The 19,206-nt window shown below is 45.2% G+C and overlaps 1 protein-coding gene across 2 annotated transcripts in view; it reads right to left on the bottom strand.

Annotated features, from left to right (window-relative positions):
• Nucleotides 1-18,741, bottom strand: part of PLA2R1 (phospholipase A2 receptor 1) — a 114,411-nt gene extending 95,670 nt beyond the window's left edge. For both annotated transcript variants that reach the window (XM_055307927.1, XM_055307928.1), the window contains exons 1-2: nt 18,402-18,741; nt 1,047-1,430 (exon numbers count right to left, since the gene is read on the bottom strand). In XM_055307927.1, coding sequence (XP_055163902.1) covers nt 1,047-1,430; nt 18,402-18,501 — 484 coding nt within the window. In that variant the 5' untranslated portion in view covers nt 18,502-18,741. The remainder of the gene's footprint in view (nt 1-1,046; nt 1,431-18,401) is intronic.
• Nucleotides 18,742-19,206: the final 465 nt, after the last annotated feature.

Below are 19,206 nucleotides of genomic sequence, written 5' to 3'. Positions count from 1 at the left end.
CTTGTTAAGGCATAATTCTACAGAGCACCATGAGGTCAGGGGCCACATCTGTCTCATTGGCCTGTGTAAATTAAGTGTCTAGCACTGTACCCGAGAAACAATCAGTGCTCAATAAATATGTGAAGGTTGCATAGATGAATGAATGAAGAGAGCTACAGAGCAAAAAATCTAAGAAACAGGTTTGAGGTTTCAGAATTTATGCCATTTTCTTTGTCCTTTTATTTCCTGCTCAGAATGCCAAATATTAAGGAATTATGGAGAAATAAAGACCTTACTCCTGAAATCATAGTTTCCCATCCCTTGATACATGTCAATTGCTCCTGACAGTAGTCTGTGGTTTATCTTTAAATGCCTTGGGCAGCTCGGTGGCTCAGCGGTTTAGCACCATCTTCAGCCCAGGGCCTGATCTTGGAGACCTGGGATCCAGTCCCACATCGGGCTCCCTGCATGGAGCCTGCTTCTCCCTCTGCCTGCATCTTTGAGCCTCTCTGTCTCTCTCTCTCTTCTGTCTCTCTCTTCTGTCTCTGTCTCTCTTTTATAAATAAATAAATAAATAAATAAATAAATAAATAAATAAATAAATAAATGCTTTGCCCATGAATGACATGGATGCGAGTGAGGAGGCTCTGAGGTGCTCTGTAGTCATGCTCATACATGGGGCTGAGTTTCTACAATAAGGGAAATGGTGGCACCCTGACCAGTCTTTACTTCAAAGACCTTTTCTTCCCACCTTTATTTTCTTTTTCTCTCCTATTCTTCTAGTCTTTCTCCTCTTTTCCATTGATTCCCAGTTATTTAAGTGTTTTCACCCCTAATACCTTTAAATTCTGAGTTTTGCTTCTTTAGCAGAATTTAGAAAGTTCATTCTAAGACTCCAATAATCCTTTAATAAGAGTCAAGTAAGCAACTAAAATGTATTTAGCAGAAGTCCCTCAAGGCTCTAGGTGTTGGTGCTGTCATATAATATAATTTACAAATCTTTACTTTAGGGGCAAACATTCTAAATATATCATTTCATAAATACTTTTATTTAAATTATTTTTTACCTTTGTGCAGATATTCACAAATGCTTCCACCATCTGACAAATAGGAAATCCACTTATGAAGATATTTCCATGAGGCCACAAGCATATTGTTGTGATTCACCTGGACTGTGTACTGGAGAGGGCCGATGATCATGTTCTTGTTACAGTGCCATCTCAAGGAAACGTGAGTGGAATCACACTCATATATGCTTAATGGCTGCTCTGGATTAGATAAATTCAGGCCCAGGCAACCACTGCCTCCTATGTTAAAGAGGTGGTGGTTTGAAACCCATTTCCAAAGCATGTGCTTGTTTGGTGGCTTGCAGTTCTCCAGGGTCAGTACAGATTTGCCTGCTTGAATGCATTTCTTGAGGCTCTCACTCTGGATAAGGAACATTCCTTTATCTGAAACAACAAAATAGAAAATATGGCATGGAACTTTCATATATCATTAACTAGTGTCATGAGGATCCCAGTGTGCATGCCCATGCTGCCATGTGCTATAATTTATGGTCATTTTCAACGGATCTGGAGTTGATAGATGTATCCACCAGAAGGACTTTACTTGCACAAAACAGAGAGATTTCTTGGGAAACATAAATGGACTTGTTGGAACTAATGGGAAAGTGACCTAAGACATCCATGGCCATATAGTAGCAAAGGCTGTCTGTGACTCCACAGGGGAGTGGTATTATGGTGAAGGAGCTCACCACAACTGGAGAGAGAACAGGGATTGGTAATAACACCAAGGGCTAAAGGAGAGGGACATTGTGTGCCCAGAAGTTTGGTGACACTTTGATTTTCTTCAAGCAAATGCCTGAATATTAGAAACATACCAGCTGAATCGAAAAGTCACTTAAATAAAAAGTTCTACCATCAAATTCCTATAGAAAAACAAAAGGGGATATAAGTAAAGTGCTGTTTTGTGTCTTGATACAAGATGCAATACTGGTGGGGGAAAAAACTTCTCCATATTCATTCTCTTTTATTCCATGTGGAATAAAAACATAAGGACATTTGCTGTGGGGATGGCCTCTTCACAAGAGCAGCCTTGTTGGGTTGGACTAGTAGTAGATGAATGCCCAAGACGCTGGTTCAGGCCTGGCACCATTCGTAGATACATGAAAAGTGGTAGAGTGCTATGGCAGTGGCAAAAACCACACAGGCCACAGGAAGATAAGGAGAAAGCAGCTTTTGTGACATACCTCTGAGCCTCTAACCCCCTGGAGCCAGAAGAAGAGATTTGAGTGAATTCCCTGTGGAAAAGCTGGTGGGGCTCAACCAAGGAATGGTGTTAGCTACGTGCCCACTATCTGACTATACCTAGAGTCACTGGTCTGGAAAACATCTGCTATGTGGTTATGAACTTGTCCTCTCACAGGTTTTTCAAAGGTAGAAATCATCTAATTTTTTCAGTCTAAGCACAGAATGTACTGAGGACATTATAGAAGTTCAATAAATACTTAATGTTGATTAAATGTGCTGACAGCTACACAGGCCTGCCTGTATAGGCTCGGAGGCCTAGGGTTCCTGGGTTACTCAGCTCAGAATGTCAGTCAGGTCCAAGAGCTCTTTTGTTCTTTCATTAGGTAGGCTCTCTTCTTATATTTTACCTCCTGTCCATTCTTTTGAAAGCTGAAGGGACATTATCAGCTTTCCTTAAAATGCCTGTGGTTTGGGGCAAGTTGTGTTGTGTGGCCAGGGCATAGAAGTAACAGGCAGAGGCCTTCTAGAGATTTGGAATGGTGCAGAACAAGCCGCCTTGTGAGTCAGTGCATGGGGACAATGCTTCATTTTGGTAAAAGTTCTTTGTTTTTTTCAAAGTTACTCAGGCCAAGAACTGATTTACAGTAACCAAAATCACTTAAGACATTGTTAAAAAAAAAAAGATTGTCAATGTATTAATAAAAGCTATACCTCGTTTAATAATTGATAACCTTATTTATAACCATACATTTGAGGAGTTGAATTAGTTGTCAGAAAATTGCTTTGATCATCATATATCAGAGCAAAAGAGAAGCGAGTGTGTGTTTGGGCGGGGGAAGAGAATGAATGGTTTTAGGGAGATTTCATTTAGATCAGGAAATTTGTTTTCCTAATGTAGACCATGTCTATATGGTTATTAGTAATACTCATTCAAGATCAAATCTACCCCTTGCCAGTGCTGTGTGGACTCTGATAATTAACCTTCTTTCCAACTCTCCTTTTCACCTTTTCATGCTTGGGTAGAACGTTAACCTTAATTTCTGTTGTAACCTACTAATTACTTTCTAGCTAACCCAGAGTTTCATTAATTTTTCACTAAAGGATAATTATTTTACTATAATTGTTCTGTAATTTAGCTTCTATCTCATATACATGTTCAAATATCTCCACCTATTTACTGGCTGGATCTCAGCCCTCTGGGCCTCAGTTTATACACTAAGATGGGTGGACAGACTAGTAGTTGATGTCTCTCAAACAGGCAGACTAGTCTGGAACTTTGGGAAATTTTTTTAATCTCAATGAGCCTTGCCTTTCCCTTTTGAAATGGGAGCATGCGTGCTACTGACCTCACAGGGATAGCAAGAGTATTGAGTTAAATAACCCATGCAAAGCACATCACCCACCACTTTGGCATAGGAAGACTTCAGCAAACTGATGTTGTTATTATCGTTACTATTATCCTTTTGGCTTCCCAATTCTCTGTCTGCAGAGGCAACTGTAGATCCAATGGAGCACCTGGAGAGTGCTAACTTGAGCGTCCCCAAAGACTCCAGTCATTTTCAGAAAAATTCATCTTTACTTTAGCTTTTGCAGCACACAGTGTGTATAGGCTTTTTAGTTTTAGATAATCCTGAGATCACCTTTTATGGAGTAAAAATACTCTTCGAAAGCCAAAAAACAAATTTCTTGTCTTGTTTGCTCAAATATATGTGCAATCATGAATTAAGAGTCTTCATCTGTTCCTCTTTCATGCTCATCTATCTGAAAGTCTATTCTGCAGCTCTCTTATGAGAAAGAGAAAAACACATGATGTTGATAAAAGGTGTATGGATGAGTGAATCGGTAAATCAACATGGAAATTATATATCATTAAAATTTTGGGTGGATAAGTAATGTTTTTAAGTGTTCAAATTATTAAGTGTTATGAGAAAAGGAGTGTCAGAATCAGAACTTCTAGTTACACCAGTGATCATAAAAATACCTTCCTGAAGCAGAAGATATTAGATAAACTTAATCCCATGCTGCTCACTTTTGGAGTGTTATTATGTTTTCATGCCCAGCTGCCTTTAGAATGTAGCTTTGGAAAAGTTCCTTGGAATGTATCATAAACAAGTAGCTGTGGCTTAACAATAACAATAAATATGCCATCTCCAAAAGAATACTATGCCATACGAAGCTAAAAAATGGCCCAATCCCATTTTCCCATTAAACTATAATAGAATCTGGTCCTGGCACCATTAATCTCTATAAATTCACTGAAGAGAAAACAATTGCTTTCAAATAGACTATGAGGAGACCCAAAATAGATATCAATATTCTGATGATTATTATATGCATATATGGGTTGTCTGTAACAAAAACATAATGTGAAGAAAAGCCACCAATCCTTCGTGTCTATAGTCAGGTTTTAGAAAGGATGAAAATCAAAGGTGGGAGGAAGCAAGATTGATTATATATGTCAAGGACATCAGTTCTGCTTGAACACTGATTAAGTGATTAATGAAGTACTGCCAGAATTACTAAATCTCTTTGCAGTAAAATGTTATTATACTTCCCTTCATAATTATAAGTTTAAGAGGAGAAAAGGATTGATTTACTAGAAGTAACTTATAAACTAATTTTTATCCTTTTTTGGAGAGGGAATAAAATAGAAGATAGTGGTTCTACTTTCTACTTCTGGGTTCTTTTGAGGAGGAGATCATTTTAGATCCACTCTTTGGCCCCACAGGATAACATGCACTTTTCTAAAAAATGGGAGGAGAATTCTTCCTTGATTAAATGTAGGACTTCAGCCAAAGGTAATCCTTTCATGACTGCATGTAGAATATTACTTTATTTCACAAGTATTCGTTGGGTGCTAGCCACATGGTAGGCACTGTGTAGGATACCAGAGATAGAAAGAGGCATTATTTGGGGCAGCTGGGTGGCTCAGTGGCTTAGCGTCTGCCTTTGACTCAGGTCATGATCCCGGGGTCCTGGGATCGAGTCCCACATCAGGCTCACTATGGGGAGCCTCCTTCTCCCTCTGCTTATGTCTCTGCCTCTGTCTCTGTGTCTCTCATGGATAAATAAATAAAACCTCTCTAGAGAGAAAGAGAGAAATTATTTTCCTAAATATCTGTCCCTTAAAAGTATATCTATTTCTTCTGAAATCATGAGAATTCTGGTTAATGAAAAAGAAGGAAGTTCCATCAGTTCCAAAGAAAACATTACAGCTACATTAGAGTATCCCTTAAAGGCAAGTGATGAAAAACAAAAGAAAATAGCCCAGAAATTGAAACACTTGACTGGATCCTCAACTAGTGTCCTATATGAGATAGACAGAGGTCCTTAGTGTCATCGGATCATTCTGAGTGGGGAGAGTGTTGGTATATGCATGCACTTGTCCACTTTCCAGGGAGGAGACAGCGAACAACGCTGTAAGGAATGAGGTCATTTGGAGGAGACTAACTCTAACCATAAACCTGAACCATAAACTTTAGAACTGGTGGGACTTTAAAGGTTATTTAATTGAGTCATTCCTTTACATTTTTTCCCAAATCCATTTTGTCTTTGAAGTTTAATAGCCACATGTTCAGTGAGGACCATAAAGGTCTTAGTCTAGCTTTATTTACACACGTTAATTTATAACCTATAAAGGAGAAAACAAACTGCTGCAAATTGTTGCCAAACAATTTGAAGTAGGAGACTTAAAGTTTCAAATGATTTTTCAGTCCCTAGTATGGTATGTGTTAGGAACCCTGCAGAAAAGAGGATACGTATGTCATAGTGTTTGCCCTTAAGGAATTGATGCTATCCCTGAGAGCACATCATGAAATGTACAGAAAGAATTATACCTTAATGCTGAAGTATATTTTGATTTCAGAGGTATAAACAAACACAATGAGGAAGAAGCGGATCTAGAAGGGGTGATTTGGCCTATCAGAGATATCTCTTGCTTTCTTTCAATCTCTCTCTCTCTCTCTCTCTCTCTCTCTCTCTCTCTCTCTCACACACACACACACACACACACATTTTTGTTCAACAGTCCTTTATTAGGGACCTAACATTTGTCACACGTGGAGGTACTTTGGTGAAACTAGCCAAGCAAGATGCCTGTTTTCACTGCAGAGAGAGAGAGAGAGAGAGAGAGAGAGTTCAGAGTAGTGGAGGAGGTCTATAGATGCACAGCCAGGGAGTTGGGCAAGGGGGCATTCTGGAGCAAAATCACAAAAGCTCAGAAGTGACAAAAACAATCAGCTTCAGGGTGATGAGAGCCCACCTCTAAAAAAGACTTTGGTGGCTGTAGAATACAAAGTTAGAGGTGGTTTGGGGTCATTTTATGAAGAAGTTGAATTTTATTCACAGATATGTCTATTAGTCTTCGGATGAGAGAGAGCTTTAGGAATGAGAGAAGGCATGACTGAGGCTGTGGTGTAGAAGATGAATCAGCACGCTGAACAAAAGCATTTATTGAGCACTGACTGTGTGCCCCACATTGTTTTAGGTGCTCAGAATATAGGCGTGAGGCAAACATCCAAGTTCGAGGCCTGCAGTTCTTCTTTCGGTGGGATGAGATGGTCCACCAGTGGAACTGGAGCACAGTGTGGGGACTATTGCTGTGATCCAGCAAGGGGAAGGAAGATGTCAGTTCAGCTGGTTGTGGTGGGAAAGGAAAGGAGGAGGGAAGAAGGGTGAGACTCAAGTCACTAGGAAGAGAATTCAAAGGAGGAAGAAATGACAAGATTTGGTGATTGATGGAATGTGAGGATTCTGGAAAAGGCAGCGACAATGATCTGTTTTCTGGTTTCAGCTGTGCAGTTGGCTGGTAAATGCCTGCCAATTCCTGTGATACCACGAGGTAGGAGTCTAAAGCCTGGGGGCAACTATTACCGTCTCATCTGTCTGAACAGTGCTGGCTGGTGGGAAGTACCTGTAGGACATTTCTCTTGAGGCCCCCACCACTTCGCTTCTGATCACCTCCACCTATACTGTGAGCACCTAAAACAATGTGGGGCCCACAGTCAGTGCTCCACCTGTCTTGTGGTGCCTCCTTCTGCTTTAGACAGCTCTTCTCTTAGAAATGGCTGAAGGTTTGAAGTGGTAAGTGAATAAGGTTTGAAGCTTTAAGACCTCGTTGGGGTTTCTGTACTTTTCACACAAAAACACTTGAAACAAATAATAAAACAACAGTTCCTAAAGAAATGCTCTTTTGATGGTGGGACTTTAGGCAAGCAAAGGGCTTTCTGCTATTCAATAAATTCCATCATGAGGGGGGCTCTAATCTAGGCTCTGTGCTCCTCCTTGTTAAAGGGAAGTAGAAGGAAAAGTTCACGTACATGGTTCACATCAAGTGCACTGCTTAAGACAAGCTATTAGGAAACTACAGCTTGCCAAATGCAACCCAGTTTCAATCTCCCACCCCATTTCCCTGGGGTTAAAGCTCTTCTATTCTATCCACCCACACAGCTGGTGCTCAGGCACTCCCTGCCTGTAGTATCTCTTGAGTCTGTTCAGTTCCTTTCGGTTCTGACAGGTGCAGTAGTCCCTCCCCCACCCTTATCTGCCATCTTGCTTTCGGCTGTTTCAGTTTACCCGAGGTCAACCACAGTGAAGGCAGCAGATGATCCTCCTTCTGATGTGTCATCAGGTCACATGTGGCCTAATACTATGTTAGAATATCTATGGCCCTCATCTCATGACATAGATATTTTATTATCTCACATCATCACAAGAAGGGTGAGTACAGTACAATGAGTTATTTAGAGAGACACCACATTCACATAGTTTTTATTACAATATATTATAATTGTTTTATTATTCGTTACTCTGGTTAATGTCTTACTGTATCTAAATGATAAATTCAACTTTATCATAAGTATGTATGTATAGGAAAAACCATAGTCTACATAGGGTTTGGTACCATCTGCGACTTCAGACATCCACTCGGGGTCTGAGAATGTATCCCCTGCGAAAGAGGGGACTACTCTATTTCAGTTTGGACATGGAAAGGGTCCAGAAGGTAGTGGGGAGGGCATCTCTCCCCTGTAACCAATCTGAAAGGTGAGCAGCATCTCTCTAGGGATGTATTGGCCTTTTCCAGCTACACAAATTTGGATTTGTCCTGTCCAGTGAACAATGGGCTCAGATCTGATTGTGTTCCTTACTTAGATTACTCTGTAGCAGGAAAGGATGTTGTAAGCCACTGAATCGAGTTCTGTTCATGGCTGAATGGTGCAGAAAATCTGGATTCTTAATACGACTTTCCAAACCAATAAGCAAGGAATTTCTGATGCTTGCGGCATGTGCATTGTACTTGAAAGAACAGTCCCACAGAACAAAGTGGAAAAGTGTGCCTGCCCCTCCTGGCTCTCTGCACGCATGTTTGCATTTTATCCCAAATCATCTGAGACTTGGTGTTCGTCTCTTAATCTGACAGCACCCACCAAGGCCTGTGGCTACCTCTCAATTGCCTTCTATTAATCAACTAAAAGGTAAAGCACATTTTAAAATATCTCCTTATCCCATCCAGAACTTCCATCTCTTTATCTGCCCTAGCACTGTCCTTGATTTTGCGCATTGTTTATTCTCCTGCAGCTTCTGAACCTGGATAATCACCACCTCCACAGGCCCATGGGATCCTTCTCGATAAATCTTTTTACGTGTTCTCTCCCACTTTCTCTCTAATCTTCCCAAATCGCCACTCCCAGTTCCATGGGGCACACAATACTCTTTCTCACATGCGGGGAAACATGAAACCCAGCTAATCAGCTGTACTGGCTCCCGTTTTGTGGGGATTCAAATTACCTGTTACCAACCCCTGTGTGAAGTGGGTTAACCGTTTAGACTGTCCTTGCACCCCACTCCTGTTTACTCGGATTCCCTCCCGTCCCTTCCTCTCTGCCATTCTCATCTAGCAGTAGCTGACCCTTGCAGAAAATCTCATCTCTTCTGCAGTTCTTTCCTGGATCTCTGTATCTTACCAATGAATTTTTAAACTGAGTTGAAAACCTTTGCCTTCCTTTTAGCTTTTTGCCTATCCCTCCATCATTTTGTCTTTAGCTTGAAAGTACCTAACAGACGTTGCTGGTATAAAACTCATTATTCACAGAAGTTCTGTTACCCTATAGACTGGGTTGAAAATGTACCATCTCAGTCACCAGGAAGCCTCGCTACAGAGAGCAAGTTACAGCAGGACACAGTGAGACAGAACATAAACTTCCCTCACAAATGCCTGCATGTAGAAGCCCTGAAGATATGATTCAAAGACTGGGTCACCAAAACAAACAGAAACAGAAAACAACTCCACCAACAACCACAACAATCTTGGAAATGATGTGACATTATTGAACACAAATGTGTTGACACTGAGCTCATCCATCTTAGGTGTTTTAAGAATATACTCATTTAAGAAAAATACACATTTACTTAACTTACTTAATTTATAGGGAATAACACAAAAACAAATCAACTTTTAATGGCAGATATAGTGTTAGTCCCTGGACTAGTTTGCTAGGGCTGCAATAACAAAGTCCCACAGACAGAGTGACTTAACAGAAATTTACCGTCCCTCGAGTCTGAAGGCTAGAAGTAAAAAATCAAGGTGTCAGCAGGATTGGCCCCTTCTGAGCCTGTGAGAAAAGAATCTGTTCCAGGCTCCCTCCTTGGCTTGGTGACGAATGGCTTCCCCCTGGGTGTCTTCATGTTATCTACTCTCTATGCATATCTCTGTGTCCCAATTTCCCCTACTTATAAGGACACCAGTCATTTGATATTAGGGTCCACCCCAATCACCTCATTTTGATTTGACTACCTCCATATAGGTCCTATCTCCATATAAGGTCTCAGTCCCAAGATATGGAGGTTAGGAATTCAACATACCAATTTTGAGGGGGTTACAATTCAAACCATATTAGTCCCCATGCTTCTGGTTCAGTCTGGCCACCTACTCTGCAGGGCCCAGAGTAAAATAAAAATGTGGGGCTCTACCTGGGGCAGGGAAGTGAAGGCAATTTCCACTTCCCGTGAGCCCCCAAGGGATTGCAACCTCTGTGTCAGAAAGTACTGGACTCACACTCAGTACCTGGACTGGGGATAGGTACAGGATCCCCACTCAGTCCTCACCAAACACGCCTGGTACCGTCAGCCCAGGGTGGGTAGCCGCTGCCCTGCTCTTCCCTGAGATGCCACTGGGCATCCGCTGGAAGACCCTGGGCCTCCTGTCCCCTAACCCAAACATAACCTGGTTGGCACAGTGGATGGAGAGTAGGAATGGGGAGGCAGCAACTTAGAACCCATCCAGGGGATCTGGTTAGGGCTAGGAAGGGTGACAAAAGTGGGACTGAACTTGAGCTGAAGCTTCTAGCTTCTGGTTCATGTTTTATTGTTCCATGAGACTTCATGCCCAAAGCACAAATTTAGAGATCAAAATTATTGAGAATTCCAAGACTCAAAACCACAGGACATCAAACTCCAAGTGTAATGCCCTGCTGAGCAGGGGACTCTAAGTGTCTTCGTTGGCCACATACCCATGAACCCACCCTGCTCTTACTTGAACAAATCTACACTTTGGAAGAAAGGCTTTGGCAAACTACCGAGCACAGCTTTTAGGACAGAACTGTTTGAAGCTGAACAGTAACTGCCTTGGTTTCTCCATCTGTACAATGGGTGTAATAGTAGCACTGGGTTCATAGGTCATAAGGATAACTTCAGTCACTTTGATCACCTTATAAATGTTAATAAAACAAAAGCAAATCATAACGCTGAACATGGATAGTGCCAAATAAGACAACAATGTTTTCAGTTAGATAACCACTTTGAATTTCCTCTTATATTTTCATAATTGAAAAGGAGAGTTCTCAATGCCAAAAGCCAGACATAGTAAAAGTTTTTACTAGCATATTTCTTTTTTACATTAACAAGCTTTTTTTGTATTTATTTTATTACTTGGGAGGCTGAGTATGTTTTTAGATTAGCCATTTATCTTTTTTATTTTTATTTTTTTCATTTATCTTTTTTAAAAAATTGTTTTCATTTAAATTCCAGTTAGTTAATATACAGTGCGATATTAGTTTCAAGTGTACAATATAGTGATTGAACACTTCCATACAACACCCAGTGCTCATCACAACCAGTACAGTCCTTAATCCCCACCACCTATTGCACCCATCCCCCACCCACCTCTCCTCTGGGAACCATCAGTTTGTTCTCTATAGCTAAGAGTCTGTTTCTTTGTCTCCCTCTTTTTTGTCTTCCTTTACTCATTTGTTTTGCTTCTTAAATTCCACATATGAGTGAAATCATACGGTATTTGTCTTTCTCTGACTGACTTATTTCACTTAGCATAGTACCATATTTCTTTGAAACTGTAGTAGTCTGGAAGATCTCATAAATTTAAAAATCGTGTGACCACACATCAAAGCAGAAATCTCTTATTTGTTTTGTTTAGCTCTGTATCACAGAACCCAATTTACAGAAATTTTAATGATATTCCTCCATTTTTCTTGAGTGGCTTTATATTTTTCTCTGAATGACCTAATACCATGTCTACAAGGCCTTCTTTTGTTTATTTCTTTTATGAACTATATCTCCTTTCAATCTGAATAATTAAAGAAATATAATTTATGTTCCTAGCTTTGTACTGGAACATCTCCTAAAGGGCTTTCAAGGATAATTTCAAAAAGAAAATGGAGGCAAGGGTCTGTAATGTCTCGACTATTACTTTGATAGATCATAGGAGGATTTATCACACAGGGATGAGTTTAAGAGGCAAAACAAAGAAATCATTTCTTCAGAAAACTGGAATAAATAAGCAAATTGTTAGGTCAAGGAAGGGCAAATGAAGGGACAACTGAATTCTGTGTAACTCTGTTGTTCTGGTCATTGGCTTGGAACCTGCATTGTGTGGTATCAGTTACTGTAACAAACAATAATAGGAAAAATTTAGAAGCTTAATGAGAAAAAGAAAAGCACTAGGAAAACTAGAAGTCTATGCTGACTCTCAAAGGCTCCTGAGGAAAACAGTCAGTCAGAGAAACCGGGATGAGAAAAGTATGAAGTGGAAGAGATTCTGAGACAATGATGAAGATGGGAGAAACAGAGTCAGGTGGTGGGAGTGACTGATGGCCGGGTAGGACAGCTAAACCAGTGTCTGATCAGGCTTTTACTTAAATTCCACATCTCTAGATTAGAGGATGGCTCATTGCCCAGGGGTGTAGGAATTGCCTAGAACAATTTTTTAAAAAACCAATAGCTTTTCTGCTTTAGGAAAAAATTCACTCTTACATGTGGATGTACTGGTAATTGCAGAGAACAAGAGGCTGGCTTCCTTTTCCTCCTGTCACAGAATCAAGTCATACGCTCCCATCAATGAACTATTTTATGAGGTCACAGGCTATGGGGAGTGTCTGTTGTATCCGTACTTGAGTGCCTGGTTCGAATTACCATTTTTCAAGTTCCTATTGGGGCAAGCTCTCTAACCTTCTTCATCAGTAAAGAAGGGTATGTATTAATAGTACCTGCCTCACTGTGGTGAAGGCTCAGTGTGTTAACGTATGTAAAATAGCACAGTGATCATTCTCCAAATGTTAGGCACTATTAGGAGCAGTCAAGGGAGCCATTGTTACCTTTGTATCAGAAATGGAAGCTATGGGGAAATCTCGGGGTCACCACGTTTGCCCACTGCTGCCTCCAGGTGGTGGCTCTCAGCACCCTCCTTCACAAACCTCTCCCATATGGCACTCAGTCTTCCCTTTCTCAACACTGGGGTGCACCATCCTGAACCTCTTCCTTACATTCACTATGACTTTGATGCCCACAAGCTCCCTGTTTTTCTCCACCTCAATGCCTTTAACTTCTGCACAGATGCCCTAATACTCTGGCCCAGTGTTTTCTCCACCACAGGTCATGGCTCATCAATGGGTCATGACATGAATGTAGTGTGTCATAAGCCGTGTTACAAAATGAGGTAGCATGGAACCGAGTCAATGAGTAGCAGCACGTCGTGTAAGGTAATGGTATTTTTTAAATGAAACTTTCGTTTCACATACATATGTCGGTACTGCTATGAATGCTGGGTTCCTCAACTTCCTCTGCTCCAAGGACTTCTTTCACCCATTCCCCACTTCAGTGACCATGCCTGCAACCACACCTTGGACCTGGTCACTACTAAGAATAGTTCCACTTTGTTATTTCCATTGAATAACCACTGCTCCTCCTGTTCTGTCATTTCTTCCGTGTCCTTCACTAAGTTTATTATTTTTAATTCTCTTCTTTTTTAACCCATATTTCTGGAATCTACACTTTCTGCTTCTCAGTATTCCTGCTGTGACTGACTTAGCTCAGGTCATCAATGTCTTTCTTCATGGGCAGTCACTTTAACCTCTCACATGGTCTCTTTGCTGCCTTCCAGAATTACCCTCTTCAAGTCCCAAACTGACCCTGGCATTCTTAAGCTTAAAAGTGTGATCTGGTTCCCTTTTGTCCAAACCCATCAGACTCCTCTCGGCAGTACCCAATTCACGCAACCAGAATTTATTTCCATAAGCAGAGTGCCTCTGACCAAATTCTTCATTCCCTCATCTCTTGCCTGCATCCAAATATAGATCTGTCACAACTGCTTGTCCTGTCACAACTACTTCTCCTGCCACAACCCTGTCCTGGGGATCTCCTCCATCACAGTCCCTGAGGGAGCAGATCCCTGCGTGCACCTCATACCACTCTCACAGCCTACTAGCTATGGGAAGGCTTCTGATTCAGGGGAGAGTGCAGGGACTGGCCAGCATGCTATGACAAGTGTGGCCAGATTCCTCTCCTAGAAGATTGAGCAACTCTACCCACAGAAGCTCTGGGAGCTACACATGAAAGGTCTTGTAGGTTGAAGCAGAAGAAACCAGTCCACAAAAAGTGTACCAAACAGGGACCAGCAAGCAGCCCCTGAGAGCAGCAAACAGAGAAAGTAGTTTTATTTCTGTTTTATTTCAGCCAGTTGTCAGTTCTCAGGAGGCCTGGTTGCACAGGAGAGCCTGCCCTTGGGTCCCCCTTGAGATCCTAGTGTCCTTATATCCAGCCTCATGTTTGCCCGTGTGACCTTCAGTGGGTCCTCTTTCTTCCATCCGAAAGAGCTCAGACTAGAACTTTCAGCCTATCGCCGAAACACATGATTCTGTGCCTTGGCACACATTCTATGCTTTCCCCCAGGATCCTCCATCTCCTTTTTCCCATGTGGCGACTACCTACTTATCTTTTGGGAAAATAAATGCGTTTTTGAGTGTGCAGCCCCTCAGGCCAGTCCCTTCTCAGTATGCCTTTAGAACTTTGCTCATCTTAAAAAAAAAAAAAAAACTTTGCTCATACCTTGTTATCTTAACATCTACTGCACCATTTTGTAATTTTTGTGTTTCTGTATCTGTCTCTGCTCTCAGCCTCTTGAGGACATATCCTACTCATATTTTTACACCCCCCCCCAAAATCTGAGAGTGAGTAGCAGATTCTATTAGTTCCTACCCGCACTGCCTACCCTGGAGGTCATTTGCCCGAGACAGTGCTCATATTTTGTGACTGACTCTGTGTCTCCTTGCCTGACAGCGCTCATGAAGGCCAGAGACCGGGAGACTAGTGCCCCAGGAGGAACCCTCCATCAGTGAGGAATGGGGGTTGGTAGATGAATTCCTCTGTTTCCTGCCCCTCAGTGGATCCACAGCATTTTCCACAGTCACTGAGAAGGGCACCTGTGAAATTGAGCCCCTTCTTGGTCTCATTTCCTTATTCCTTCATCGTGTCTTCTAGAATCACCTCCCAAATAAACTACTTGCATTGAAATAAGTACATGTCTCAGAGATTGCTTGTGGGTGAATCCAAACTATGAAGAGAGACAAGGCACATAGTGCTCAACAGATAGTGAATACACAGCAGAGGTCTTCAGCCCCTCACCCCTCTTCCTGTCGACACAGGATTTCAAGAGATGACCCTACCCCTCTACCCCAGTTCACTGTCTTCTTCTAGACAGGCCCCCATGGTCATGCGCATCAGCACCCTCACTTCCCTTTGATCATTCAGAAAAGCCTACCCTGACTGTCCATAAGGACTAACACAGCCATGGGCTCCCTCCAGTCCTGCCCCTGGGAAGATAAGTGCTGCTGAGGAAAGTCTCCTATTTTGGGGTAGGTTGAGGCCATTTCACATCATTTTCAGCTCTCAATATAGCTTTAAAATTCTTTTATTCCCTTTTATTCCCATTCATTTCCTTTAGCAACCTCTACAGAAACTATGTCCACCTTTCCCCGGAGCCCACTCCCATCTTCATCCTCCCACCTGCCCTCCCAGTGTTGGGGGTACTTGAGTGAGTGAAGTTACAGAGTTGCAGCACTTGCTAGAAGAGCTCAGATTCCAGAATCACCGTGAGGCATGTATGATAGCCAACTAGAGGTAGGAGGCACACGGCAGACATGCAGTACAGTGCGGTGCACAGGGCAGTATGTGATTGTTAAAGGTCTATCAACCTGTCACAATGGTCTGGACTGGCCAGAGGAAGATGGTGTTGTGGTGATATTGAAACAAAAGGACAACACTTGAGTAAGTACTATTATTCCCTCCATTCTTATATATGAGGAAACTGAGGCACAGAGAGGCGAAGTAACTTGTCCAAGGTGACATAGCCGGTAGAGACAAGATCTGGACCCACACAGTCTGGCTCAGAGACCATGAACTTAACTATTAGACGACACTGTATCTACAGATTTTTGAACACAAAATTATTGATAAATGAGAAGTCCCCATGACAGCATCCATCCTCTGCCTCCCAAGACTGGGATGTTTATAATATATATCAAATCAACAATACATATGAAACAACTCAGATGAAAAAGTGCTATATGTACAATCTGACTTGAATTATTACATATCCCTTATTAGTGAATATCAAGCTGAGATGCGTGCAGATGTCATCTAGCTGCTCGGTGGAGACCAACCATGGCTAAAAATAAGTCAGCGTGGTTTGGCGCACATGTGGCATACAGCAGTAAACCGAGGCACCCCCAACACATGGTCAGAAACCTGTGTAAAAGCTGTACCTCAGCTTCCATGTTTCAAAGACGGATGTCTGGAGCAGACAATGTCTCAAGTCCCTTCCAATGCTAAGATCTGCTTTTTTCCATCTTTGTATAGACAGGAAACACTTGACTTCTAAGCCATCTAGATCATACTTAAAATTTTACCGATGGGGGAAAAACAAAAAACAAAAAAACAACAAAAAAATTCTACCGATGGGGATGGTGGAAGTCAGGGAATGTGTGCAAGGATTGGCACAGTCAACGTCACACAGTTTCCGATGCACACAGCGTGCACGTTCAGTGAACACTAGTAACAGCATTTCCTATCTCTCTGCTAACTATGTCGGGTTTTCAGATTTGCAAACTGTCACTTGGAATGTACGGGAAGTAGCAGACGGTTTTAACTTCAGAGCGTCCTTGACCACTGAGGAGAAGGCACTGATTAGAAATTATCTCCGGCCAGGATTTGGGTCTGCTACATATAGTAGGGATTAGCTCATTAGTGCTAACCCTGGCTCAGAGGATCACCAGCACATTTTTCTCTGTGTGGCCGAGTCCAGCTTCGGTCCCAGGGTTGCGGCCCGTTCTAGATCCCTAGCACTCAGGTGCACTTGAAAATGTAAAGGAACAAGCACTGTGTGGTAAACCCTTGGGGGAGATGGATCATACAGGACCATTTCTATTGAGTTTACCATGAAGGTTGAGGGTCTCTCATCTTTGGCCATTTTAGAATAAGAATTACTCAACCTGTCCCTGATAAGGCCTGGGGGGGGGGGTAGAGAATCTAGTCCAGAAAAGATTGCCTCAAAAATGAGCGCACAGTATGTTGAGAAGTAGAACAAAAATGAAGGCGTTGGTCACACCTTGTTTCACTTCTTTCCAAACTCATCCTCCAAGGCAGACAGCACAGGAGCTGCCTGGAGGCTCCTTCTGGTTCATTTACCCGCCGCCCCCCCCCTCCTTCCACAGAGGGTCCTTCCCTCCGGGCCCCCGCCTCTGTGCCTCAGGGGCACCCATGCCAGGTTGTCCCCTGTGGGCCCCGGCAGGACAGCCTCTCCTCTGACTCCTGACACATCTTCTGGGCGTCCCATGCCTACTGGGTGCTGGTTGGCCCTGGGGGGATGATCTCTGCGGGCACCTGTGCTGCGGGGCGGGGTTAGGAACCTGGCTCCCAGGCTGCCAGACGCCCTGCAGACCACCTCCTTTCAGCCTGGTCACAGACCCAGCTCTCGGGGTCAGCCCCAGGGGAGCTAGAGCCGCACCTGCTCCAGCTGGCACGGAGGACCAGTCACCCTCCCAGGGCGGTCTTCCCCATCCACAGGTCTCCGGAGACTACATTTTGAGCGTCGCCCAGTCTGCGCCCGGCAGCCTCTCGCAGGGTGCCCCAAGTTGGGTGCGGGTGCGGATGCGGGGTGCCGGGTGCGGGTGCGGGTTGCGGGTGCGGGGTGCTGGGTGCGGGGTGCGGGTGCGGGGTGGGGGTGCAGGGTGCCGGGTGTGGGGTGCGGGGTGCGGGTGCGGGGTGCGGGTGCGGGGTGTGGGTGCGGGGTGCCGGGTGCGGGTGCGGGGTGCTGGGTGTGGGTGGGGGGTGCGGGTGCGGGATGCGGATGCGGGGTGCTGGGGGTGCGGGGTGCGGGTGTGGGGTGCGGGGTGCCGCGGGTGCGGGGTGTGGGGTGCCGGGTGCGGGGTGCCGGGGGTGCCGGGTGCGGGGTGCGGGTGCGGGTGCGGGTGCGGGTGCGGGGTGCCGGGTGTGGGTGTGGGTGGGGGGTGCGGGTGCGGGATGCGGATGCGGGGTGCGGGGTGCGGGGTGCTGGGGGTGCGGGGTGCTGGGGGTGCGGGTGCGGGGAGCGGGGTGCCGCGGGTGGGGGGTGTGGGGTGCGGGGTGCCGGGTGCGGGTGCGGGGTGTGGGGTGTGGGGTGCGGGGTGCCGGGGGTGCGGGGTGCGGGTGCGGGGCGCAAGGCCCGGCGGGCGCAGGAGCGGCGGGTGCGCACGGCCTCCTCGGCGCCCCCGACAGCGGCCTCCCCGAAAGCACGGCCGCCTCCCCGAAAGCACGGCGGGTGCGCACGGCCTCCTCGGCGTCCTCCCCACCGCGGCCCCCCCGCCCCCGCTGCGCGGATCCGGCCCCTTGGGCCCGGGGGACACTCACCCTGCCACCGGAGCAGCGGCTCGGGGCTGAGCGCGGCCACCGCGCCCCGGGCGAGGCTCCGCGGCGCCCCCAGCAGCAGCAGCAGCCGCAGCCACAGCATCGCTAACCACTGGGCTCGCCGGCCCGGGGGGTCGCAGGGGCCCCGCACCCCCCGCGCCTCGCGCCCCACGCCTCGGCCGCCGCCGCCCCGGCCTCCCGCGACCGGCTCCGTGGTCCCCGCGCCGCTGGCGGACACTCGGGGCTCCGCGCTGCGGGCGGGGAAGTCGCGGAGGTTTTCCCCGCCCTGCTCCCTGGGGCTCGCACGCGGAGGAGGAGGAGGAGGAGGAGGAGGGGGAGGGGGAGGAGGCCGTGGACCGCCGGCCCGTCCCAGAAATTCCTGCCTTTGGGGTGGGGACGGAGGAGGGGTGAGGCCGTCCCGTGCAGGCTCCTCCTGCTTCCAGCCCCTTCTCTTCTTCCCGGGGGAGGCCGAATAGCGGCTGGGGTGGCGGGGCCGGGGGGAGCAAGTTGAGAATCTCCGGGACAGGAAGTCTGACATCTGGGTTTGCAAACCACCCGGATTCTGGAAAACACTGCAAGCAATTTGGGAGTAAACTGAGCTGCTCCGTGAACCCAGACGCTCTGTGAGTTCTCTGGACCTCCCCTCCTCCGGAGTGAGGACCATGGAGACCCGTGGGGTGTACCCGGGTCCTTCCTCCAAGTACCCCAAGGTTCTTCCATTGTTGATCTCCTTTTCTTAAATGCCATCCCCCACTTTCCATCTCCTTGGATCCCCTTCACCCAGCAAAATAGCTGGGTTATCCCACTT

Source organism: Nyctereutes procyonoides, unplaced genomic scaffold (genome assembly GCF_905146905.1).
Source record: "Nyctereutes procyonoides isolate TBG_1078 unplaced genomic scaffold, NYPRO_anot_genome, whole genome shotgun sequence".
NCBI lineage: Eukaryota > Metazoa > Chordata > Mammalia > Carnivora > Canidae > Nyctereutes > Nyctereutes procyonoides.
This window is presented reverse-complemented; position numbering and strand designations above follow the sequence as displayed.